Source organism: Mustela nivalis (assembly GCF_964662115.1).
Source record: "Mustela nivalis genome assembly, chromosome: 9".
NCBI lineage: Eukaryota > Metazoa > Chordata > Mammalia > Carnivora > Mustelidae > Mustela > Mustela nivalis.
Genome location: NC_139028.1, coordinates 54,283,570 through 54,311,082, shown reverse-complemented (window position 1 = coordinate 54,311,082; position 27,513 = coordinate 54,283,570). Strand labels below are relative to the sequence as shown.

Here is a 27,513-nt window from a genome sequence, read left to right as displayed (position 1 = left end):
AAAAAGAGGAAGATTCACCAAATGGCATTTTTGCCCGCTGCTAATGTTGCCACAGAAATGTACCACTCAGAGCAATGGTCCACTCCCAAGTTTTAAGACAAATTCTTCGATTTAGCAGCCACCAATGCAAGCTCACCGCTCAGTAAGTATTTAATATTTGCTGGGAGGGAAGGTGTAGACACAGGGCTAGTAATCAATGCAGACAATTTAATTGCTCACAATGAGCTAGAATTCAAAAACATACATGTGGCAATGGAATTCAGTATTTCTGTTCAGAAAAGAATTTGTCTCAAGCCCTCAAGAGCTGTAGGACAGAAAAGGCAAACCAGACCCAGCCCTGGTCACAGAAAAATGCTGGCTGGAAACAAAGTCCAAGGTTCTTGAAGTCCCTCTCCAATGCATCCTGCAAAGAAGAGCCACATCAAGGGAAGGATCCAGACTGCCGCCAAACACTGGTCACAGTAGTAAGCCCTGACCTGCCTGCCTACCGTGTTTGTTTGCCTAGGCGTGTGGCGTGGGGGAGCCTACATCATGCGTGTTGCCCGTGAAGAATTTTTTTCTCTTGTGTTGCATGTGACATTCTCTTCGAGAATCTACTTACGTTCAGGATCACTGGTTTCCTGCTCACTCTGCTCCTTGTTCTTGTAGAATGGGAATTTTCGTGAAAAGATGAAGCTCTTTTTACGCTTGTCATTGAATGACTGTGAAGGAGAAAAGGCATGGGGCAAAAACAGGGGACGTCTAATTGTTGTCACACTCATGCTGACGAAACAACTAGTTTGTAAAAGCAGAGAGAGCTGTAGTGACGCAAGTGGATAGTCTAAATAGGTGCCATAGGCTCCCTGAAGGCAGATTTTATTTTCAAGGAGTGTAAATTCTGAAAGATGACTCCTTGGAAAAAATGCCTCTTAATGAAAAGACTGGTTGCAGGTAAATGATGATGGAGGAAAGGAGTCTTAACTTGGAAGTGGAAGACCCTGACCCTCTGTCCTGCCTCTACAACTTGCTAGTCCATCACCTTAAACAGGTAACTGAATCTCTTTGACCCTCAGTATCTTCTTCATTGTATAGTGGAGGATAATGAGAGCAACTCTTAGGGTGTGAGACTGAGGTGAGGAAGGATCAACATAACATGCTATACGAATGTCATCTTTATCGTCATCATTGTCATCAGGTAGGGAAGACTTTCTTAGAGATACTAGACACATCAGTGCCTGGATGTCATTTTTAGTAAGCTGAATGTGAGTTACTTTGGCTAGAATTTAATTTAAAACACACAGAGAAGTGTGTACGTTTATGATATATGAGATTTATAATATCACACACAGATCTATAAAAATCATTCATTCAAAAGAGATTTTAAAGACACATGAGCCCCACATCCTCATCTTGGAAACAGGGCCAGAGGCATAGAGAGGTTGAGCCCCTTGCTAATATCACAGGGCTAGTTGGTGACAGCTGGGACACTGTCAACCCAAATCTGATATTAAAAGATACTAACTTGATACGCAAGCAAGGGAGAAATAATGGTTACTTGCCTATATTCGGACATGATAAAAAATACTGTAAGAAGGACTGTCCTTAAACATGTAAACCACTTCATTAGGTTAAATGAGGCTTAATTAAAAGTAACACAGATATACATAATATAAGACATATATTAGAACTTATTCATTTGCTTGCCCAAGAGACTCCTTAAGAAAATTTCATTTATTCCCACTGTTGCTGTTATGTAAATGCTGTGGGGTTCTGCTTTGGGAAATGAATTCACAGTCATTTTATAAGCCATAGGCTCTGCAAGTCTTAATAATTTCATATTCACATAACATTTAAAAAATGTTTCACCAGCTTGATTGCCATACTTATTTGACTGGCTCTGAGGCTCTCCAAAGAGCAAGAGTTGTTACCATGTAGGTATTAAAATGAATGTGCCAATGACTCTGAAGGTAATTTGACAAGGGGTGTTCCAAAACAGTTTTAGCAATGGCAACTGGGAGGAATAAATGAAGGCCAACATGGTGACTATTTGGAAGGAAAAGCCGTTGTTCAGATGTATGTATTTTATCCACTGGAGGGAATCAGTGGCATGCCTTATGGTTTTGAAGCTTGACTAAATAGTGTACATAACTTAGTTTCTTTGCATACTCATGTGCTTTCTATCAGATATCCATTTTGATAGTCATGTTTATGTAGGAAACATTAAAGTGCTAAAATGTTGGTGCTCTCATTCAGTAATTTATTACTTTTTTTGGGTGCCAGGAACTTCACCAAATCAGTGGAGCTTAATTTTTATGTCCCATTAAGAAATGGGACATTTCTTTTTTGAAGAAAAAAATAATTAAGTCAAATAGTTAATAATTTTTGAAATTAGAAAGCATATTTTATATGTACCGTGTCAAGTATTAGATATACATTCTCAGGGTAAAAAAGGAATACTACTTTAGGATTTATGACTCTGCTGACAGCACTTATGCATAATATAGTGTTGTCAGAACTTGTCATTGAGGATTTGTGTCCAGAGACAAGGCTGGGAACTGCCCCCCAAATTTTCCCAGCTAAAAAATGATGTCATTAAAGGAACATTAAATACTCTTGCATCACTCCAGTTTCATGCCACTTTTACTTTTCAAGCATTATTTAAACTTCAGTAACTGAAAATAAAAGAAAAAAATTATGTAAGAATTAATGACATGTGTATTGCAAGGTATGTTAGACATTTAACTTCAACATCATGGATGACTTGTCATGCAAAAAAAAAAAAAAATTACAAATTCTCATGCAAATACGAAAGAAACAGTGCCCAAAGGAGGAAAGCCTGGGGTTAAAATGTAGACACAGATGGACAGTGTGGCGGTGTCTAAGGGCCAAAATGGGGGCACATGCAAACCACATCATTTAACTTGTCTCATGGGGTCAAAGGAAAATGAATATGTGTTGTCTGTGATTAACTCTTTTTTCATTTCAAAGCAAGGACTGTAATGTGTTAACATTTCCCAAGTATGAAAATGTGTATCATGACTCATCTGATTGGGATATAATACTATTTAGCATCACATCTTTAAAAGAACAGAAAAATACATAATAGGTGCTCAAAATAAAATTATCTAATTTATTAGTCTTATTCCCCAAACTCATTCTGTATTGGAATGAAAGAGAAGGTAATAGAATCATTGGTGGTTAAATGGCCTTACATTCATGGGCACAAAACCAAATCACAACTTCCATTCACACTCACAGACTTAAAAGTCACACATTATGGGTCCTAGCTAAACATTTCAAATGTAAGAGGTTATAGGTGGTTTATAATGCTCTAACGTTGGTCTTTATTTTTTTTTATTAGACATGTATAATACCATTATATGAGCTTTCTGTTGCTGGTAATTTTTTTTTAATTTAAAAAAGGAGAATCTGTTACATGAGTGTTAAGTGAAAATAATAAATTAGCACTTTTACTATTTATAGAACACATGGCTCTCAAGCAACTGAAGGCTGGTTTACAGCTCCTTTAATCATACTTGATCAATGCTATTTTTTCCTCTACACTGCTGTGTCTTAACTTGGATCTCCATCTGATGCTCTCATGGCAGGAAACTTATCTGAACAGAGACTTTGAAAATACCAATCACGTGTAGCAAGTAGCAAGTTGGCATATGTAAGGATTCCATTTTAGAGTTTGACCTGAATCACTGAGTTCTTAATGAACAAAAGTGATGCAACAACTGTTTACTGAGCACTTATTATGTGCCAGGCTTGGTGCTAAAAGCTGTACATGTGCTAATCTCCACACTAACTTCAGGAGGTTGTTATCATCATTATTCCCACATTACAGATGAGGAAACTGAAGTTACAAATCTTCTGTTCCTTGTCCAGAGTCACATAGTTGATGAGAGGTAAGGTCAGGATTTGAATGAAACTAGTAACTACTGGTTGAAGATATTGTTGCCCTTATGAGCAAGAAAAGCTTCTGCAAGCCAAGCCTGTTTCAAATTTATATTTAAAATTATTAGCACCTGACTTTCATGATGCCGTAATCTGTCATCATTCCTACAGCTTCACTGTTTGGCATTTATTTATTTAAGCCATCAGAAGTTATTGGATTCAACAATATTTTTGTGCGTTATCCTGTTACAATTTTTTTGATATCCACTCATGTTTTTGAGGGATCCATTCTATTCTTATTGATAATGTAGAAAATAAGATAAAAAGAATTTCAGTGGGACAAGCTGTGAATGGCAGTTAAAAGGTGATTGCTCATGAGAGGCGAAAACCTAAAGAGACAAAGTAGATTAGTGGTTGGTTAGGGTTGGGGATAGGGCATACAGAGAGTGGGAAGTGACAGCTGATGAGTATGATGTTAGTTTTAGGGCAGATGAAATGTTCTAAAATTAGACTGTGATGATTGCATAACCCTATGAATATACTAAAAAACACTGAATTGTACACTTTAAGTGAGTGAACTGTATACTATGTGAATTATATCTCAATAAGCTTATTCAAAAAAGGAACCTCTCCCCAACCCCTGCACCATAGGATGGGAGGAAACAAACACAGCATGTTTTACATTTTACTTGGAGCAAATACTTTTTATCTTGAATTGAATGAGTTGAAAATACCCTCCCCGACCCCTGCAATCAATCAGATACACATGCCTTGTTTATCTGGTTCTGCTGTTCCTCAGTTAAATGAATACCTTTCATGTTGTGACAGACATTAGAACACCCATACCAGGAGTCAGCATATTATCACTGTCACTCAAAAAATCTCTAAGTTGTTAGGTCAAGTGGTATGAAACTGCTCAGCTTGACCCTAAATTGTAATGGCATTGCTGAACTGGCTTAAGATAATACATGCTTCATGAAGAAAGAAAGGAAACAAAACAAAAAACTCAAATTGCTGCTTCTTTCACTTGAATCCCATGCTCTTAAAGACACATGAGTGAATTGATGTATTTTTGTCTTTTTCATGCAGAAAACTTTAAAACTAGGGGTATGTTTCAGTTTCTCTTCTCATATTCCTGTTCAAAATTTTCAAATCTCAAATGTTTCCTAGCTCTAAAATGTCACCTTCGTGATATGAACATTCCCTGGGAAGAATTTCGATTTAAATTTGTACTGAGCCCAGATAACACAATTTTTGTGGCCTCCTTATCTTTCATAAATGCCTCTTTCCTCTTAATTTTTTCTTATCCCATCTCCTCTAAGATAATTGTATTCCCTCTGGCAAGTTGTTACTATAAATTTGGGCCATCACTTTGTATTATACATATCTTGTCTTTGTACAGAAAAGATATTTTTATAACAAGAGAGGGTCAAGAACAAGTAAGAATGAAATAAAGAGACTGTTAAAGGAAAGACAAGAGTTGGCTTGAGATAGATTTGTTCCCAGAAATGTCTCTATATGGATGTGTGTATACATATGTATGTCTAGAACATCGTCCAATTCAAAAAGGCTTCCATTTGCAACCCTAATGAATCAATGGATCTAGGCATTGAGCACCAATAGCTGGTAATATCACACACATAAAAAAGACAATCAGGTGATATATGCTTCCTGATGGGAGAATAAAATATTACTATAGAGTAGTTCTGTAAACCTCTATTTTCAAAAGAAAAGAACACAAAACAAAACCCTTTTCTCCAGTGAATCTGAATATAATTCAACCTTTCATCCAACAAAGAGTTTATAGAAATAGAGAAACATAATAAATTATACCCTAAGGAAAATCTGGAGCAAACTGTAGGACAAATGACCTGGTTTTTTAAACATAAAAATTGAAAGAAAACAAAAAAAGAATGGAGGGAAAACATAAAAATCAGAAGAGATTTAGGATGGATCAACCAATTATAATAAATTTCATTTCTGGTTTAAATAAATTATAAAACAAAACAAAATGACAAAAAAGCATTTATGGTACTTATGAGTCAATTTGAGACCTGAAAAATAACCCAGAATATTTGTTAATTCAGTAATTATTAATTTTTACCTGTGATAAGGGCATTGTGGTTGAGCCACATTGAAATAGTTAATTAAAATTAATTTAAATAGTTAATTGAAGTTGAAATGACCTGACACACTTGATTTGCTTCAGAAAATATGAAAGGAACATAATACTATGACTACCCTCAGAATATATTCTAAAGATAGAATTATACAGAAATCTTGCACTTTACTTAGCAGGTTTATTGTTAGTTGAATTCTGAAACCATTTGGTATATGAGTAATGAGCAAATGAGTAAACACATGGATGTTGCTGGGAAGTGGGGTTGTCGCCGTAAAAGAGGAGAGAGCTACAAATGTGGGATGGGGGAAGGACAGGAAGAATCTTATGATGGTGAATAGTAATTAAAGGCATCCAACATAAAGTTAAGGTTTTCTAAAAAACTTTATTTCCTCTCTGTGTTCACTAAAGGAGGCTAGATGTACTGATACCCCAGGAGCAAAAAGCATACCTGGTGCTCAGATTTTGTTTTCTAAATACCATTTTCTGCAAAAAAGGAACTAGTGTTTTTTAAGAAATGGCTCATTCAATCAGCAGGGAAAGTACAAGGTGAGTCTGGAAAGTAGGACGTACTCATCATAAACACAAAAACAGTGCAAAGCTTAAAAAACCTAAAACTATTGGTGGCATAGCAAAAGGACACCAAAGTCAGGTTAAAAGAGATCACACCAGCCAAATCTAGATAATTTGAATATTAAAATGAATAATGGTAGTAACTGAGTATAACACACTGAATTAAAAAAGAAATTCATGAGTCCAGGCAGATTACCACAACTACCTAAATGAAGTAATCAAAAATGAGGAGGAAGAGAAAGTTCTTTGTTTTAATAGAATGACAACTATAGGAGTAGTAAAGCCAGGAAATCAATCATTTTTTAGCTACCATAGTAATAATCAATTCAGGCAAGAATCCTCAGTGGGTGCTAAGACTACTGATTGAAAGTTTGTTGGGGAACATGATGTTTATCTCCTCCCATATTATTTAATTATTAAAAAGGTGAGTAAAGCCACCCTTCTGGTGGAGTTATCTGGCAGGGAAACCTTAACCAAGGGATCAAACTTAGCATCACCGAACAGTGGGATAACCTGACGCCATGTGCCTCCTGATGGAAAGCACTGAGAAGTATACAATATCGCTGATATGGTATTTCTGCCAAAAATGTATTAGATGAAACTAACCATGAAGAAATAATCAGAAAAACTAAAATTAAGAGACATCCTCTTAAAATGCCAATGTCTTGAAAAACAAAAAGCTATATTAGATCAAAGGAGATTAAGGAATTGTGGTCCTGGATTAAATTCTGGATGGTAACAAAAGAAAGATTGTAATTTTACAAATATGCCTCATATATCTCATACATATATATATACATCATACATATGAGAATATGCACAATAAGACTGACAAGATTTGATAGCTGTTGAAGCTGAGTAATGTGTACAAAAGTTCATAATTATATTCCATCCATATATTTTATGTTTGAAATTTTTCGTAATAACTTGTACCATATACCGAAATTTTCTAGAGATGAATTGCAGAGCCAATTCTAAAAGCTTAAACCATAAAATTTCTAGAAGAAAATATAGAGTATATTTGTAATCTGAAATAGGCAAATATTTCTTGGAAAGAACATAAAAGAACAAATTATAAGTAAAAAAATTAGAAAATTGGATTTCATCATAGTTAAAAACTTTTGCTCTTCAAAAGAGGTCATTAAAAAAGTGAAAATGCAATCCACAAACTAGAAAACAATATAATATGCTTGATACAGGATTTTTATTTAGAATATTTAAAAACTTCTACAATTGAACAATAAAAAGAAAAACCATCCAATAAAAAATGGGCAAAAGACCTGATTGGATACTTAATGTGAGATATACAAATGGTCAAAAATCATATGAAAAATATCATTAGTGATCAGAGAAAAGCAAACTGAAGCCAAAAGCAAGATACTATCGCAATACCACTAGAGTGGATAAAATTAAAAAGACTAACCATGATAGGTGTTGGTAAGGATGTGAAGCAATGAGAGCTCTCACAGAAATCGTTGTTGAGAATGTAAAATGGTATAGCCACTTTGAAAAATAGTTTGGCACTTTCCTATAAAGTTAATCACACAGCTAACCTATGATTCAGAAATTTAGCCTTAGATATTTACTCAAGAGAAATCACATGCCAAAAAAAGGCATGTACAAGAATATTAACAATGACTCCAAACAAGAATCAACCCTAATGTCCATCAACAGGTGAAGTCATAAGCTGTAGTATACTGTAGTATACACCAATATATTGTTATTGCTATTCAGCAATAAAAAGAACTGAACTACTTCGCCAATAAAAAGCATCCACAACATGGATAAATCTCAAGAGCATTCTGTTGAGTGTTAGAAGGCGAAGAAGAGTACTTATGGATGACTTCAATCATAAGAAGTTCCTGAACAGGAAAAACTAAGCCAGGGTGGTGGAAATCAAGTCAGTAGTTGAGGAATTATTGTTTTAGAACATGACCCTTCCCCAAAATAAATTTTTAACTTAGCCTATTCTCTTAAATATATATAGGTATATCTTCTACATCTTGATTCAGGTGGTGGTTATAGGAATGTTTTCTTCTTTGCCCATCTCATGAATAACTGGATACACCTTTAAGGTTGTGTTCAGATGTTCTACCATGGCTGTCACAGTGAATGCCACTCATTTTGGTATATTTCTCTCCTACTACATTATGATTTTAGAGCACGTACCGTATCATTTGCATTTCTGTATCCCCAGGATCTAAGGCATGGTAGGTACTCAATAAATATTCATCAAATGAAGGCATGAACCAAAGTTTTGAGTGACGATTCCTATTGGTAATACGGGGAGAAACTTCTGGCAAAAAGAAGGAGAAAAAGGAGGAGGAGGAGCAGGGGGAATTAACAAACATCTGGAGAAAGTGGGAGAAGTAATGGAAGAATAAGACCGTCGCCAAATGAGTGATATTTGAATGTATTGCTTTTCTCTGCAGTTATTATCTCTCATAATTTGTTTTTCTCATGAATTTTATCTCATAATTCTATGCTCTATAATCTGATTTAATTTTAGTTGCTGTTTATTACTAGTAATAAAAATGTGGTGGCTCAGCTATTTGCTTGTATACATTTTTGCATAGTATCACATTTTTAGCTCTATGGTCCATAATTGCATAAATAGAAAGTTTAAATGATTTTTAGAAGTATTAATGCCTTCAGTAAAATTACCGTTTCATTTTCCTTTTCTAACTTTTTTCCTAATTAAGTTTTATTCCCTTTCCTAACTAATAGGCTAGTTTGTTAAAAATACTTTTTCTATTAGCAAATGAAGCATGTCTCTTTTAGGGAAGATTTAAAAGGAAACAGAGGAAAAAAGTTACTTGTTATCTCTTTGTGAGAAACAGTAACACTAAAATTGATTTGTTTCTTTGTTTTTGAACAAATTATTCTGTTTAAATTTAGTTGTATCATATGGTCTATAGAATTTTAATTTTTTTTAACTGTACCATATAGCAAAGTCTCATGGGAAAATATTTTGAAATTTAGCTGTATAACCTTAGAAATGCTATTTAATCTCTGGGCCTCAGTTCTGAGTATTTATTTATTTATTTATTTATTTATTTTTAAAGATTTTATTTATTTATTTGACAGAGATTACAAGTAGGCAGAAAGGCAGGCAGAGAGAGAGGGGAGGAAGCAGGCTCCCTGCTGAGCAAAGAGCTCGATGCGGGGCTCGATCCCTGGACCCTGGGATCATGACCTGAGCCAAAGGCAGGGGCCTTAACCCACTGAGCCACCCAGGTGCCCCAGTTCTGAGTATTTAAATGTGATAATGTGATAAGCTTTTATTATAGGGCCTGACACTTAGTAAAACTCACTAAATGGGACTATTTTAAAAAGGACAGAAACACCTTCCATATCATAAGGAAGTCTTTAGAAGCATCAGCTTTAATGAATCCAAAACAATGGAAAGAAATCAGAAATTAATAACAAAAAGAAATTTAGGAAATCACCAAACATATGCCAATTAAAAAAACAAAAAAACAAAAACAATAACACTCTCTTAACTAGCCAACGGGTCTAGCAAGAAATTTCAAGAGAACAAGAAAATACTTTTAAATGAATGAGAATAAAGATACAATATACCTAAATTTATGGGATACAGCTAAAGCAGTACTTGGAAGGAAATTTACAGCTAAAAAATGGTTACATTAAAAATATCTGAAATAAAAGATCTTATCTTTGGGGCGCCTCGGTGGCTCAGTGGGTTAAGCCTCTATCTTCGGCTCAGGTCATGATCTCAGGGTCCTGGAATCAAGCCCTACATCGGGTTCTCTGCTCAGCAGGGCACCGGCTTTCCCCTCTCTCTCTGCCTGCCTCTTTGCTTACTTGTGATTTCTCTCTCTGTCAAATAAATAAATAAAATCTTAAAAAAAAATCTCATTTTCCACCTTAACACACTGGGGAAAAAAGAGACCAAACTAAATCTAAAGCAAGCAGAAAAAGGCAATAATAAAATTAGAGTGGAACTTAATAAACTAGGAAATAGAAAAACAAACAAAAAAAATCAATAAAACCACAAGTTGGGTCTTTGAAAAGATTCATAGAGTTGATAAATCATTAGTTAGACTGGCTAAGAAAAAAGGAGAGAAGCATTACTGATCAGGAATGAAAGGGATATTATTACTGTCCTTACAGATATAAAAAAATTTATGAGGGAATACAATGAACAGCCATATACCAAAAATTAGGTAATTTAGAGGAAATGGACAAATTTCTAGAAAGACACTACCAAAACTGACTCAAGAATCAAAATAACTCTGGGGGCGCCTGGGTGGCTCAGTTGGTTGAGTGGCTAACTTTGGCTCGGGTCATATTCCAGGGTCTTAGGATGGAGCGCCGTATTGGGCTCCCTGCTTAGCAGAGGGCCTGCTTCTCTCTCTCCCTCTGTCTGCTGCTGCTTACTTGTGCTCTCTTTCTATCTCTCTGTCAAATAAATAAATAAAATCTTTAAAAAAAAGAAAGAACAAAAATAACTCTGAAATGGTTTGTAACAAATAGAATGAATTAGTAATTTCCAAAATTATCCATAAAGAAAAGCCCAGGCCCCGATGGCTTCATTGGTGAATTCTGCTAAACATTTAAAAAAGAATAAATGCCTTTTCTTCACAAACTCCTCCAAAAGATAGAATTCATTCTGTGAGGCCACTATTACTCTGATACCAAAATTAGAAAAGACATCAAAAGAAATGAAGACTACAAATGGGGTTCCTGGCTGACTCAGTTGGTAGAACATGTGACTCTTGATCTCAGGGTCTTGAGTTAAAGCCCCACACTGGGCATGGAGCCTACTTAGAACAAAGCAAAGCAAAGCCAAGCAAAACAAAACAACAAAATACCAAAAGAAATTATGACTCCAAGCCAATATATCTTATAAACACAGTAACAATTTAGTATTTCATCACGTGGATTATTACCGTTGGCTTATGCTTTCCTACATTTCCTACATCTATGGTTTTCCATTTTTAAGTACTTTATGTTGCAATGACTATAACATATTTTGTTTCAAATTATTCCCTTGGGGTAGACTTCTAGAAGTTGAATTGTTGAGTTAAAAATTGTGAAGAGTTAAAATTTTGACATGGGGGACCTGGGTGACTCAGTCATTAAGCGTCTGCCTTTGGCTCAGGTCATGATCCTGGAGTCCTGGGATCAAACCCCCCATCAGGCTCCCTGCTCAGCGGAAGCCTGCTTTTCTTCTCCCACTCCCCCTGCGTGTGTTCCTGCTCTCACTGTTTCTCTCTCTGTCAAACAAATAAAATCTTAAAAAAACCTTTTGACATATTCCCAAGCTGCTTTCAGAATGATCTGTACTGATTGACATTTTCCCCAGCAATCATTTATTCTTAATTTCTAATTAGTCCCAATGATGTGTCCTAATTGCGTTTCTCTTTTCCCAACCCCCTACACTCTCCATTACCCCATTACAATGTAAGCCTTCCATGAAAAAGCTACATTTTGAATCCATTAGCCAAAAGCACAATTTATTTAATCAGGTTAAAAGAGAACACTGGTATATCCTACAACTGAGATATTAAGTTTGGGTTTTCTCTGTCAAAATTCTCCGCTTGAAGACTAACTCTTCCAATACCGGTTATTTGTCAAACCAGTATAAGCTTCTATTACTTTTACATTAAAATCTAAAGCTATGAGACAATAATAAGTTATGAAAAACTATATTTACACTTCAGAGCATCATAACCAGAGACAGTAAAATAACTGGCTAAACTGTTCTTCCTGAGTAGGTCATGAGTGTCAAAGCAGCACTGCTCTGATCGATTTAAAAAGGAGACTTTGACTTTAGCCATAGCCTGTTACTGTGGACAGGTAGTTGCTAAATGGCCTGGAGACCATCAACCTTGCTCCTGAATTTTTATTTTATTTTATTTTATTTTTGTTTAATTAATTAATTTTTTGGTGAGGTTAGACCAGGGAGGTTATCATTTTGGATACAGGGCTTTGGAGTTGGGATTAGTATGGATCGATTTGTTAAGATGCAAAGTATTCCAGAATGAATGTGGACATGAGTGAATGGGCAAATGAAAGAATCAGAGAGTCAAACACCAAAGATGGTGCTGCTGTGCTCTGCTGTCTACTGCAGCTGAGTTTCTTCCACCATCCACCCTGTCTTGCAAACCTGAAACTCTGGTCACTGGGTCATAGCAATAGTTGATGGAAAGACTTGAAATGGCTTTCTTCAAGTTCACTGTGGCTGATGGAACCTTCATCCTACTGTCAGCTAGTGGGCCACTCGTGCAGGTTTTTTTTTTTTTTTACTTTATTAATAAATTTGTAATTTTTCATTATTCACTTTATCAATTAATATATTTATTGAATGACTACCATGTACTTTTATGTGGCAAGCCCTCTGATGGTCCCTTAGCAATTCTGGTCTGCACTGAAATGGATCTTGATATTTGTGATTAGTGCCAGAGATGATAAAATTCAGTAAAGCATTCTGACAATGTGTCATTCTCTTTTTTCAATTTGTGCACCATTTTGTGTGGTAGACTCCATAAGAAATTGCAGGCTATAGAATTCCAATTTACTGTTTCATAATTCTAGACTCATCCAGCATTTCATCTTTTCTTAAAAAAAAAAAAAGATTTTATTTATTTATTTGAGAGAGAGCACAACTTGGGTGGGGAGAGGAATAAAGGTAGAGGTAGAAACAGACTCCCTGCTGAGCAGGGAGGCCCACACAGGACTCTATCCCAGGACCCTGGGATCATGACCTGAGCTGAAGGCAGAGTGCGACTGAGCCACCCAGACATCCCACTTTCACCATATTCTTATCAATGGGACACACTGGATTTATTTTATTTTATTATTTTTTTAAAAAGATTTTATTTATTTATCAGAGAGAGAGAAGGGGAGAGAGCGAGCATAGGCAGACAGAATGGCAGGCAGAGGCAGAGGGAGAAGCAGGCTCCCCGCTGAGCAAGGAGCCCGATGTGGGACTCGATCCCAGGACACTGGGATCATGACCTGAGCCGAAGGCAGCTGCCCAACCAACTGAGCCACCCAGGCGTCCCCACACTGGATTTATTTTTAAATCCTCATGTATTAGATAGAAGACAGGTTCAGAATAGTTCCATGGATCTGATGTTGGTAATACTGCTGATTTCTTCATTTTCTTGTTAATTATTTTTAATATTTTTTCCTTTCATTCCCTCTTCCCCCCTCCCACTGTCCCTCATTTTCTTCCCTTTCTATCCCTTGCTATTTGCTATAGCTCAAAGATTCTTGTCAGGGGGGTCAGGGGGAGGGATAGGTTGGCTGGGTTATGGACATTGGGGAGGGTATGTGCTATGGTGAGTGCTGTGAATTGTGTAAAACTGATGATTCACAGACCTGTACCACTGAAGCAAATAATACATGTTAAAAAAAAAAAAGCGCAAAACAACAATAACAAAAACAAAGGTTCTTGTCCTGCAATGCCTGCAGGGCTAAGCCTCCACAATGTGGTTGTCAGCATGTAACTGGCCACAGTAGGAAGGGCAGTGAGCACAGGCAGGAAAAGTCCTAGGACTCATAGATGGGAATCCAACCAGCTGACTGATATGACACAAGAAGAATGACCTTCAGGAGCCACAGAAGCCAGTGAACATCCATAGGGAGTCAAGAATCAGACAGAACAAAAAGAGACCTGGGTTTCCAGGATGACTTGGGCAAGTCACCTCACGTCTCTCCATCTATAAAACATGGTGCTTAGTCCAGTCAATCCTTGAGGTTTCTTTTACCTCTTTCACTCACAAATTCTGAAACCTCATTCAAGATCAAGTTAAATGAACTCTCTTCCCTCTTATTTTAGCATTCTCTAAATGGACTGATAAATGAGAGGCTTGTTTTATTTTTATATTTTTTTTTCTCACGATCTGGAGTTTGACAATATAGCTGATAAAATCCTAACCTGAATGAATCCAATATTAGTTATCATTAATGAACTGTAATTGAGGAACCATCAGGTTAGGCTCATTCTCCTCTTTCTCGGACTGTTTCAGTCCTCTTCCTTCTCATCGCCCAGAGTCATCTAGTTTGGGACTTAAGGGTTCTTTAATTGCCTTATTTATATTAGTTTCATGTTTCTTCTTCAGCCTAAGTCCGTAAGGAACATGATCTTGTATTAAAGTTTTCTTTTGCACTTGCCACAGGGCTCCAGAACGATGCATGGAGAAAAGCAATGACTTGGTCATTGTAACAGCATTTTAAAAAAATCTATTTTTATTTTTTTAAGTACTCTCTACACCCAACCAATGTGGAGCTCGAATTCATAACCCGAGATCAAGAGTCACATGCTCTACCAACTGAGCCAGCCAGGTGCCCCATAACAGCATTTTTTAAAAACAATTGTTCAACGCTAACCAACACGGCAGGTGCTTTTGTAAGTGATTTACATGGACTCCCATTCTAAGTGCGTTCCTCCTATCATCAGCTTCTATTTAGTGGCTTCAAATTGTGTCCACACTGTAATAGAGAGGTGAATCACTTGCTCCAGGAATTACACCAGCTATGATTCATGAGCCAGGTTTCATTCCCAAGTTCCAGAGTTGAGCCTTAACCATTAGGCAATACTGCCTTTCTTATGACCACTTGCAAAGATTCCAAGTACTCCCTGCGCTCTGTTTTCAGCATACAGTCCCAGTAACCATCACTGAGAACTTCTGCTGGCAAATGACTTTCCGTGGGATCTTATACTTTATTTCTGAAACATAACCCCTGTTGCTTTATTCTTTTCAAATGGTTTGTGCAATGAGATTTTCGTGATGGCTCCACGAGGGGCTGTGAGAATAGTGAGTAGCGTGAAGTACGATGTTCACCTCCAGAGAGCATAGTGCTCCTCAGTTTCATTTCTTCATTCTCAGGAATGCCAGTTTTTCTGCAACTTCCCCAGGGGCTCCTCTCCTCTCTACTGGCTGGTCCTACACACTCACGCTGAAGGTGATGTGATGCCACGAGGCCAGCAGGGAAGGTGTAAGCTGATTTACCCTATCTGGGTGAGGAGAGGACCCTTACTCAAATCCATACATTGATTATACCAATAGAAAGTAATAAAATGTTGGGGTGCCTGGGTGGCTCAACCAGTTGGCCATCTGGCTCTTGATTTTGGCTCAGGTCATGATCTTAGGATTGTTGGATCAAGCCCCGCATTGGGCTCCCCACTCAGCAGGGAGTCTGCTCTCTCTCTCTCCCTCCGCCTCTCACCTCTGTGTGTGTGTGTGTGCACTATCTCGCTCAGTCTCTTGTAAATAATCTTAAAGAAAAAGAAAGTAATGAAGTAATTGTCTTTCCCCTTGTTTCCATTACTGCTTATCCAAGCACTTCTGAAGTCCATCCCTCATGGACCACCTTCTGAAAGAAGGCCCTCCTAACTATTCTAGGCCCCTCTGTTCTAAGCAGTTACTTCCATTTATTCATGCCCCAAATATATGCTGAGCTTAAGTATAAGCCAGGCACTGTACTAGGCTCTGGAGGTGTAATAAACTCCAAAGGACCTTGCAATTTAGGGACACAGAGAGATTCTTGAGTTATTAGTAAGCTGTGACAGTGTGAGCAAGGTACTAGAGAGGCATCAGGAAGGCAGAATAAGTTTTGCTGTGGAGGGGAGCAGGAGGTGAAATGTGAACTAGGTTTGAAGGATAGGTCATTGCTCACTAAGTGGAAGAGGGATAAAGAGAGAGATGTTATTCCATCAGCCAAAGAAGTTAGGCAGAGTTCTTGACAGCTCTCTGATAACTCAAAGTATACCTCTTCTCCAATTTGAATGTAAACTCATGGATAATATTAATAGTGGCAAATATTTGTTGAGTTCTTTCTCTGAGCCCTTGTTAGTATATGTCTAATTAACCCTTTCATACTAATAATGCCATTAAATTCTCTCCACAATTACACACACACACACACACACACACACACCCCTCTGTCCATATTATTACATGCATACAAACTAGAAAACCACTATTAATATTACAGAGAGAGGGGACATCAATTTGCCTCGCTGGTAAGTGGCAGAACCAGATTTAAACTCCACTCTCTCCAACTCCAAAACCCAAACTTTGCTACTATTTTGTTTTCTGTTTGTACTTTTCCAGGGCTGAGGACAGAGTAGTTCCCTAAGCAGAGTTGGTAGAGGGAAGAACTGGTCGACAGCTAGGTGTCTGTGGCAGGGGAGCTGTGCTGTGTTGTACTGCGGGCAGGGAGGGAGGGACCAGTGACTTCATTCACAATCTAGTTTGTTCTGATGGAGCCTGTCACGTTAAAGGGTGAAGCCAGGACCTGTATATCCTCCTAGATACTTATTAAATGAGGATTATGCACAAGGAAGAGGTAAGAGCCCAGTCTTGGGTCAGACAGGCCCAGGCACACTGCTTCTCTGCTAGATACACTTTTTTTTTTTTTTTCTTTTTGAGAGTCCTCCTTATTAACAATTTGATTTAATTCACTGGCTTTGTGTCCTTGGGGTTAGGTATTTAACCTTTCTGGGATTACTGTCTCTGTATCACAGATTTAATAATGTCTACTTCATGCTATCATCACCATCGTCACCATCACCACCACCACTGGTAATACGAGAGGCTCAGAGAAGCAACTTGTTTTGCTTGCGGGGCTTACTGTCTCGTGCTGGACAATAAGCAGTCATTCATGCTACGTGTGCTATGGAAACTCAGAGGAGAGACAAGGAGAGACTCCTGGCCTGGGCCCTCCTACCCACCTGAGCTTGGGAAAGTCACTTTCCTTCCCTGAGCATCAGCTTTCTATTCCGTCAGTCAGGGAGATAAATGAATGACCTTCAAGGTCCTTTATGCTGTGAAGATATTTCCTCCTCCCTCTGACCATTCTCCCCATTTCCTTCCCTCCTTTAGCTGGTCTCTTCGAGCTTCACCCTCTTGGATGATGACTCAGTGTCAGGAGTTGACAGTTTACTTTTTCTCTCCCATGATCTGATGTCAACGCAGACCCAGAGCGCAAAGACGTCACTTGCAGCATTCGTGTCTCAGGAGGAATTACAGGCAAACCAATACATAAAGCACAATAATAAATAGTATTCTTTGTCAAGTTGTGCCTGATTGAGTAATTTTCATCTCCTGTTTGTTTTTGAAAGGGGGGGGGGACTCACAAATGAAGGCAAATCCATTAGAGTTGAAACTGCTGGGCCCTCAGCCAATAGCCCCATTTTAACAGGACGAGTCACAGGGGTTAGAACTCTCACTGGGGAGTTCAGTAGAGTGGCAGGTGAGTGGAGAGGTGTTTCCGCCTGGGACACTGTTGTTCAGCCCATGCTGAGCCTTCTATTTACACATTTCTAAGACAGGTAGTGCTCATGGGAGGGAGGATATCTTAGTTCTAATGTGGAGAGATAGGAGTAGCCCAAAGATTTCTCAACAGTTCATTTTTTGGAGAAAGAAAAATTGAACATTGCTTGCCAAACTTCAAATAGTAGCTGATAAAAGCACAGATTTTCACTTGGCAGGAATCTGAACTCCTCTAAGATTTTAGAGTGTGCAGATAAAAACCATGAAAACACACATATACCCCTCAACAGGAATAAAAACACCTTCAAACCCCCCAACACTTCCATTTAAGAATACTTTATCCTTCTCCCTCTCTCTCTCTTTCTCACACACACACACACACAAAACACATGCACACCCTTCCTATTCATGTTAGCTGACACGGCCCAGCAGGTTCATTGTTATTTCTATACAAGACACCAGGGATCTCAGGGTGAGACTGTCACTATAACTGATGGTCACTTTAAAGCCAAAGAGAATGCTTCATGTCCCTAGGGAGGATTTATTTTTCCCCTCAGCATCCACCAGAAACTCTGCAATCATCCTTGATTCCTTACTTGAGAGTTTCTGTCACTTTTTCTTCATTGTTCCTGCCACTGTCCTGGTTCAAGAAGAATTTTTTTGCACCTTGTTTCCACATACCATTCATATAACAACTGTGTTCCACTTGTGAGAAAATGTATTTGCCTCACATAGCACAGTGCCAGGAAACAGCATCCGATAATATGATTAGTCCTTATCCATTCTCTTTACAAGGGATGAAGAGTGCAAATCCTACTAGGAGACACTACATTTGACACCAATATCCATTATTTGAAGACTCCAAAGGAGGAGGATACTAATACCTCCTCCATCATGGGCTGTGTAGTTCTGAATGCAACCAGGCATGTATGGGCTTACCTATGGTAAGTGTTCAATAAATGTTAAGTATTCTTTTGTTCTATAAGCTTCAGGGCTCCAAAGGCAAAAGGCACCTCCTCTGGGAAAAAGAACTGCAAAAGCTCACTTTCTCAGGCTGGCTCCTGCTGAATGGTATGTGTGATGAATTTTGTCTTCCAGGTATGTCCCCTCTGCAGCACCGGGAACACAAAATGTGGGGCTCACAGTTTAAGTAAATCATTACCATACTGTGTTATAACTGTTACGATGGAGGTGTATATAACAGGGCACTGAGGAGAGAGTGAGGGCCACTGGGGTAGGTGGAGAAGGCTCAGGGGCACCATTTTAAATGGGATTTAAAGAATGAGTAGGAGACTGCCCATGGAGCTAGAAAAGCAAAGCTCAATTCAGGCAAAGAAAAGGCCTGCCCAACAGGGGGCGCAAACCCACCTCTTTCCCCCCCAACTCTTCCCCAATCCTGCAACTTTTCTGGATGGAGGTGTAGGATTTAGGGGAGTGCGGGGTTCAGACAAACTGTGGGAAAGATGCTCAAGAGACAGCTCTGGCCCGCACTGTGAACCCCTCAGTTACATCTGGTACTCCTGGATGATTACTTCTGCTTGAGCAGTAAGCAAGCAATCAATGAGCAGTGCAAATTTTTCTACAGAAATCAGACATAGAGTTCAGAACCATTCTTTTATCACTGAATCAGCAACGTCAAGTACTTGGACTATACATTTTAAAGAAGGGGAATTTGCAGCTGACAGGTTGCAAAATCTACTCATCAAAGTGTTATGTATTTTCATTACAGGGACGATCCTACTATTAAATGAAAAAAAAAAAAAAAAAAGAAAGTTTATTCCTTGGATCTCTCTGCCCACGGCAGACTAAAAATAGCATAATTTATTTCACATGGGGGCTAAACAGAGGTGCTGCTCCAGGCTCATCTCTGCAGACAGGCCCAAGAGCGTCCATGGTAGGCATGCAGGCAAAGAAAACTGGATTCAGCCACAGAAGGCATCTGTCGTGTGCTACTAGAGCTCCTCATTCATTCAGCAACTCCTAAGGGGTATGAGCTGGGGGTGGGTAAAAGGTGAGAAGTGAGGGCCAGCTTGGGAGCTCCACATTGGTTTTGTCTATGGGCATCCCATAGACAAACAGCAGTGTGAGAGCAGAGTCTTTGCCAAACACCCAGTCCATATAATTCAAAAGATCGTCCACACAGCAGGCGCAACTAGGTTTACACAGCGGCACCACCAATCACATTCACATGGTGACTTGGAATTTTCTTGCTGTAATATAGGACTATTAAATATATATGGCATTTAATTTGTAAATTGATTTTAACATGATAGATGATAAGAGCTATAAGCATATGGTATGTGTACTTAATTTTGTTTATATACATTTCAGAAGCATCATCACAAAAAAGATTTAGTCAACACTAAAGACTGTTTTCTTATTTTATTTAAGATTGATTGATTTATTTATTTTTAGAGCGAGAGTGCAGTGGGAAGGGCAGAGGAAGAGAATCTCAAATAGACTCCCCCGCTGACGCCAGACTCGATCTCATGATCCTGAGGTCATGACCTGAGCTGCAATCAAGAGTCAGACACTTAACCCACTGAGCCACTCGGGGAGTCCTGGATTATTTTCTTTAAAAGAGGCTCCCATGTGGTCCTCACCTAATAGGGTTGTTGTGAGGAATAAATGAGAAAAGTCCTTATAGTTTATTTAGCAAAATGCCTGGCTTATGAATACCTTCAGTAAATGATAGTTACATTGTTTTTACATTTGGTCACAGAAATAGTGATCGAAGTCAAATTGTTTATGTACCACATGTGCACTTTGTCCTTTACTGAGAAGGGAGTAGACGTGGAAGTTCAGTCAGCTCTTGGGATCGGGTAGGGGAAGGGAGAACACTTTAACAAAACAATGGTCTCACTTAGTAGCAATCATAAATTGGTGTATTTATTTATTTATTTTAAAGTTTTTAAGCATTCTCTACACCCAGTGTGGAGCTTGAACTCATGACCCCGACGTCAGGAGCCACATGCTCTTCCCACTGAGCCAGGCAGGTGCCCCCAGCATATTTATTTTCTAACTGTAATCTATTGGGCTTGCGCTCCCAAGGGCTCCACCTCGAAGGGGGGCCTGTGGGTTTAGGCTTGGGAGGTGCTCACAGAGCACCTTCTCTCAGAATGAGGAGTGACAGCTGTGTCATTCACATGGGACATGAGCTCCAAATTCATTAAGGGGTTAATTCTTCGTGACAGGTGGGTACAAGCCAATCACAGGAGAAACAGTGGCTTCTTGAAGCCTTCTGAGGGGGAACCACCATTCACAGCAAGAAGGCCTAAAACCAGTTTTGACAAGTGGTAACAAATATTCATACAGTTGTCAAAATGTGAAAGGCAAACAGCGTATCTGCAAGCTTATTGCTTCTTTTCAAGTGAGACAGGCTCTCAGGTACACTGACTCGTACTTGTAAGACATTTGAGACAGCGCTGGGAGAATTCTCACTTCACCCACATTTCCCAGAACTCTGGAGACAGCGTTACATGTTATCACTACTAACAAGTAAAGAATATTTCCCATAGTGTCTCCCTTGATACCAATTGTCTTTGCTGCATGGAAAGAATTATTTTTCCCTTTTTCTCCCCTCACTGGACCTCAAGTGCACAGAGTGCCATACCTCACAATCCTTAGCCATCATATGTTTTTCATTGTCTCGTGCCTTTACATGAACTGGTGGATTCATGGTCCCTATTATATCATGATAGGTGATGGATAGAGAGATAAGGAAGGAGGAGACACACATGGATTTTTTTTCTTGAGAAGTGTATATCTCTTTAAATTATTGCACATCTTTTTTTTTTTTTTTAAGATTTTATTTGTTCATCAGAGAGAGAGAGAGCACACAAGCAGTGAGAGCAGCAGGCAGAAGGAGAAACAGGCTCCCTGCTCAGTCTGATGCAGGACTGGTCCCAGGACCCTGGGATCATGACCTGAGCTGAAGTCAGATGCTTAGCCGACTAAACCACCCAGGGCTACCTAGTTTTTCTCACACCTTAATGAAGCAAATTCACTATACCTCTACTGGTCCCATTTTACAGAGGAAAAATTGGCTTGCCTCAATGACTTGGCCACTTACATAACTAGGACTGCAGGACTGGGTCTCTTGACTGCTGAGAGGAGCAGATTATGTATGGAGAGTGCCAACTAGGGAAATCCAACTATTTCCCAGGCCATTCAATGTTTGCCAAGAACAAGAGCAAAGGTTCATGCGTCTTTGTTTTTCCCTTGTCCCTACCACAATGCTGGACATGAAAGACACCTTGCAAACCTCTGCTGAATAAATAAAATGGTATTCGTGTACCTCCAAAGGACAGCCCTTGTCTAACTATGGACAGACCACTCAATGTCTCCCGCCTCTGCCCCCTCACCAGTGAAATGGGTAATGCACCAAAGTGCTGTGCAAATATGTGGACTGCTTACCTAATATGCAGGAAGAATTTCTTAATCCCCAAAGAGTGGATCCATCACAACCACATTTTTGCTTTTAACCTGGAAATCAGTCTAAAATTGGTTTTAATTTTTTATTTTAAGTTTATTTTAGGAACAGTTTTATTGATTCTGCCCTGGGTTGGTTTCCGGTTCAGTAGTATCCTGCATAAACTGGTTCTGGTTTCTAACAACCTGTGTGTATGCATATAGTAGAAGGGTCGCTCTGGGACGGCAGAGGTAGGGCCTTAGCCATCCATGTCCCCACTCCGTGGCCAGAGCAGTATTCTGCACGTAGGGGAAACTCAAAATCTATTTACCGAAGTGAAAGGAAAAGAACGTTCAGATTGCGAGAACCTTCCTTTAAAGGCAGCAATAAATCGTTCGGTTCTCTAAGCCGCAGCAAAATCCACGTGGGCTGTACCTTCTAATTTACATAATAACATTTCTTTCAATACATAACCTTCTCACATTATTTAATTTAATAATTATTGATTGAATACCATGAACTATTTTAGGTCCTAAATAAGTCCTATTCCCTGTCTTTAAGGAACTTCCAATCTACTCTCTAGATTTTATTATTACAGCTGAAACATCACTACAGAGCTTCCTTTAACCCGGCTCAGAAAGAGAAGCTATTCCTTCCAGATCACATCATTAGAAAAGCTAAATACAGGATCGAGGACAGTGACATTTCAGAGCCCGTTCCCCCCCCCCCCCAATGAAGGGGTAAAGTCATTAGGTATGTTTAATGAATATTAGGAAGACAGCAGAAGCTGCTGTTGAAATGATTCAGACATTACATGATCTGTCATTAAAAAATAATTTACCCACATGTAAACAGTGCACAGCTGAAAAGAGGCAAGATATACATACTATTTTTGTTTGCTAAGAGTCAGGAGGAAGTCAGATGACTGGGTAGTCAATCCTGCATCCTTATTTTTCAGTATTTTTGTAGCTTTCCAGTGACTTAAAAACTTCTGCAAATTGAAATACGCAGGCTCTAAGGTGTGACTCTGGGCATTTTGCCTTAAGAGCCAGGGTAAAGGAAGCTCTGTAGTGAATCGGAATGCATTCATGATTAACTTTAAAGTAGAAATGGGTTTGAGCCAAATTCTCTAAATAATACTTAACATTCTGAATTAATAGCGGGAAGAATATTTAACAAAAGCTTAGTGTTCCCATCTGATGAAACTATACTTGTTATTTTTATAACCACAAATTATACATCTCCTATTTATATTACTTTAGCCCTAGTAGCACCACTAATTGAATAGATAGAATTAGCTATGCTAATAACATCTAGAATGAGTTCATACATAAAATGCCTTAAAGAATCAATTACCCTGTTTTGCTCACACAGTATGACATCATGCAGAGCCCAGCTCTGCCACTTACTAGCTCTATGAGCTTGGGTAAGTAAGTAATACATCCTTTCTAGACTTCAGTTTCTCATTGTAAAAGGAGCATATTAAGAATACGTTCCTCACAGGATTTTTTTTTTTAATACAAATGAGCAATGCCTATGATGTTCAGAGAAACTGGTATACTGAATGAAATGCAGGGGTTCTAGAATTTCCCATAGATAGCTACAGAGTATAACAGAAAACTCAGAAACATTCCTGACTGGCAGGACTTGGGGACTGAGTGAGAACAGTCCTGTTGCCACTTGCTCCTTCCTGCTCAAACTCAAGGTCAGCGAGCACCGAGTCAAAAATACCCATTACACAGATGGGTGCAGGGCAAAGTTGTGGCAACTCTCCCTTCCTCTCATCTGTGTGAGGGGGAGTTAGAGTCTAAGGAATAGACTTGAGGAGGTTGCTCATTCTAGCCTTATAAAGGAGTTAAATTTGAGAGATGTGTGCATGAGGGTAGTGGTAGGGGGCGGTGGGGAATGGGAAGAGATAGACTAAACTTCTAGGTACTTTATATATAGTATATCTTTTAATATAATCTCCAGCTTTACACATGAGGTAACTAAAGCTTAGACATATTATGATAACTCTGGAGGAAGGTGGTCAGCCTGTCTGATATTAAACCTTGTCATTATGCTTACGTACCTCAAATTCTCAAATTTCCACATGCCCAAAGAAACTCTTGGGGAGCTTGTTAAAACGCAGCTTTCTTATCACTATCCTTGGAGGTTCTGATTCCAAAAGACGGGCGTTGAGCCTGGGCACGTTCATTTTCAATAAGAGTCTCAGCTAATGCTGATGTAGGTGGTCCAGGTTACACAATTTTTTTTTTTCTTCTGCTACATATTTTCCAGTCTCGTCTTTCCTCTCTATAGCTACTGTATGGTCCTAGGATGGCCTTCCTCATGTCTCACCTGTATTATCAAAATGGACTCCTGCTTTCTAGAGTTGCCTTCTTTTGGAAATTGATTTGATACAACAGAATTGATTTTACACACACACACAAAGTGTGAAAACTTTAATCTAACTTCGGCTAAAATCCTCAACTGTAGACCCCTCTAAGAACCGTCTTTGGAGAACCACAAGACCTTCTTTATCAGAGAATGATCTGTGTGCTGCTCACATGGTCCTCAGAGGACACAGGAGCTCAAGGTTTGGACAGGTGTGATTATCACAGTTGGGGGCAGGGGAAAGGATGAGTTAGCCGCTCTCCCCAGGACAGGCTAGTGACATTGAAGAATTCTCTGGATGTAGCCATGTTTTTATTCTTTACGTAAAAATGCTAGTCTGGTTAAAAGCACACTATATTCAGGATGTGGAAAGAATCAAAGGAGAAAGACTGGAGCTGGAAGACCAATAAGCAATCTGCTAGATGTTCTAGAGTACGGAAATGAAAATAAGCAACCCAAGGAGGTACCTTTTCTGGGTAGGTGAACTCTGAGGAGAAATGTTGCTTTCCGGATGCCCCATGGAGTGGGGCGGTATGTTGCTCCTTCCACTCCACTTCCCAAATCTCTGACTTACTCTTAAGACACTCTTCATGGGGCTCCAGCAGTCCAAAGACTAGCACTCTTAAGGAGCTTTCTTTTGAGGGCGGTAATGACCTCTCCCTTGAAACTCGAATGTTACTTTACAGTTGTTATGAAAACAATCCCCGTAACTCAACCCAATGAAGCAAACATAATTCCTACTTGCTAACAAAACACTGACCGTCAAGTCACTTTTTGGATAAATGATGCAATGGCAGGCTCTGCTACTAACACTCTGTGTGTCCCAGAAAAATGATTCTCAGTCTTTATCTGTAAATGACATAGTAGGAATCAATGATTGTATGGAAACTTCCAAAGAATGTACGAAGTAGAACTGAGACATCTTGGTGCTAGCTCCAGTCTGATGCAGGGAGACTGCTATGATCCTATCACCATAGCTCCATCTCTGTCCCATGCCCTCCCTCACAGCCAATATCCCCTCTCAAAGGGAGTTTGAGGCTTTGGAAAAGGAAACAGAGTAATATTAGGAACCACTAGGTCAGATGTCCAAGGATGACAGTCCTCTCTGATCTCTTGAGCAATCATTTCACACATTTCTTTCCTTGTGCTGTTGTTTTAAGTTCCGATTTTCAAAATCTCACACCCAGAATACTGGAGTACCTTTCTTGAACACCTCCCACTGTCAGTCTTTGTCCCTTCCAATCATTCCTTTTCACAGTTACCAGATTGATCTCTTGGAAATTTACTTCTGATCATTCACTTTCTTTTCCTCCAAGAAGGGAGGATGGAGCAGACAGAATGTTTCTGGTGGACACCACACTAGGTGCTAGGGGCACAAAAATGAGTAAGTCAGGACCTTTGCCAGGGAGTGACAGTTGGGCAGCAACACAAGTACATTCAGGGTGCAAGCCCAGGGGAAATCACTAGGTTGGGTTTGGTTCTAACCATTAAAATTCTCTGTCTACAGGATAAAGTCCAAGTTTCCTAGAAAATTTAAGGCACCAGAACTGATTTAACTTTCCACCCCTGAGTCCTTTTATTCCCCTTCATAAATTGTTGCTTGCAATGAAAGTAAACAATGTTTTCCCTCTTATGTATCCTGTATCCTATTTTTATCGTCCTGTCTCCCCCCTTGCAAATTTTACTAATCCTTCAAGGTCTCCCCACCCCCTCCACCACCAAAATTCAAATTCTTCCAGCTTCCAAGCCATAATTTCCTCCTTTGAACTTCAGAGCAAGTTTCTTGTCCCTCTTGTTTAGTGTTAATCACTTATTTCCTGTGGGGACGCTTCTCTCCCCCAATATCCCTAATTCTTCAGGGCAGTGACTACGTCTTATTTGGCTTGGTTCACACTGCATGGCAAGCTCCTTAAACTGGTATCTAATAAAGGTTTATTGAATGACTGAAAGAACACACTTGCCAAGACTTGTTCCCCTAGCAGGCCACAATTAGAGGAAGCGTGCAGCCCTAAGCTCATTCAGAGAAGTTCCCATCGAGAAACATGTACATCATTGGGGGAAGCAGCTTCTGCCTTTCAGGATTTAAGCTTATGCCCAACTCAGTTTTTGACAAAGCTAAACCCAATTTAGCATACTTCATTTTTCTAAAAATGCACCAAGTGACATGGTTTTAACAGGAAGAGGGCATGCTACCGTAAACAGATTATGGGCTTTGGAGTCAGTCAGACATGGGTTCAGATTTCTTTGTCTCTCTAAGCCTTAGTTTCTTCCTCCTTCCCTTAAAAAAAAATTATATATATACATGCACACATATATACATATAATGTATATACATATATAACATATATAGCATAACATATATAACATATAACATAATATGTATACATATATAACATATAATGTGTGTGTGTGCATATATATATATATATATATATATATATATATATATATATATATAAATAATCTCAGGTAGACTCTGTGCTGATCTTGAAGCCCAGTGTTGGGCTTGATCCTGAAACCCTGAGATCATGACCTGAGCTGAAACCAAGAGTCAGAGGCTTAACCAACTGAGTCACCCAGGGGCCCCAACCTTAGTTTCTTTAAATCTGTGAAGAGGGAATAAATGATTTCCCTTCACATTTTGTTGTGGTGATTAGAGATGACGTGAGCTGAATTTTTGCAACAGATATTCTTACTACTTGGAATAGCATCTGTCACCTCTCTTTTGTACCAGCTTGTGACCAAACAGGACTAGTTATTCACTAACAACCTCCTTTACTTTAGGAAGGACTTGCAGAGCAAAGGAGGCACTTGCACGCTGCATGTGGCTGGCATTCAGTAAGGCTCCCGATACTCTTTCAGATGTATTCCCTTCTTTAAATTATAGGGATTTTTAAATAAAATGA

General features: G+C 38.9%; 1 protein-coding gene across 30 annotated transcripts in view; it reads right to left on the bottom strand.

Annotated features, from left to right (window-relative positions):
* Nucleotides 1-27,513, bottom strand: part of DLG2 (discs large MAGUK scaffold protein 2) — a gene marked incomplete at its 3' end in the record, with an annotated part of 2,041,616 nt that overhangs the window by 28,753 nt on the left and 1,985,350 nt on the right. For 17 of the 30 annotated variants that reach the window (XM_082682853.1, XM_082682879.1, XM_082682864.1 and 14 more), the window contains one exon: nt 602-701. The exons of the other annotated variants lie outside the window; for them this stretch is intronic. In XM_082682853.1, coding sequence (XP_082538979.1) covers nt 602-701 — 100 coding nt within the window. The remainder of the gene's footprint in view (nt 1-601; nt 702-27,513) is intronic. 30 annotated transcript variants of the gene reach the window in all.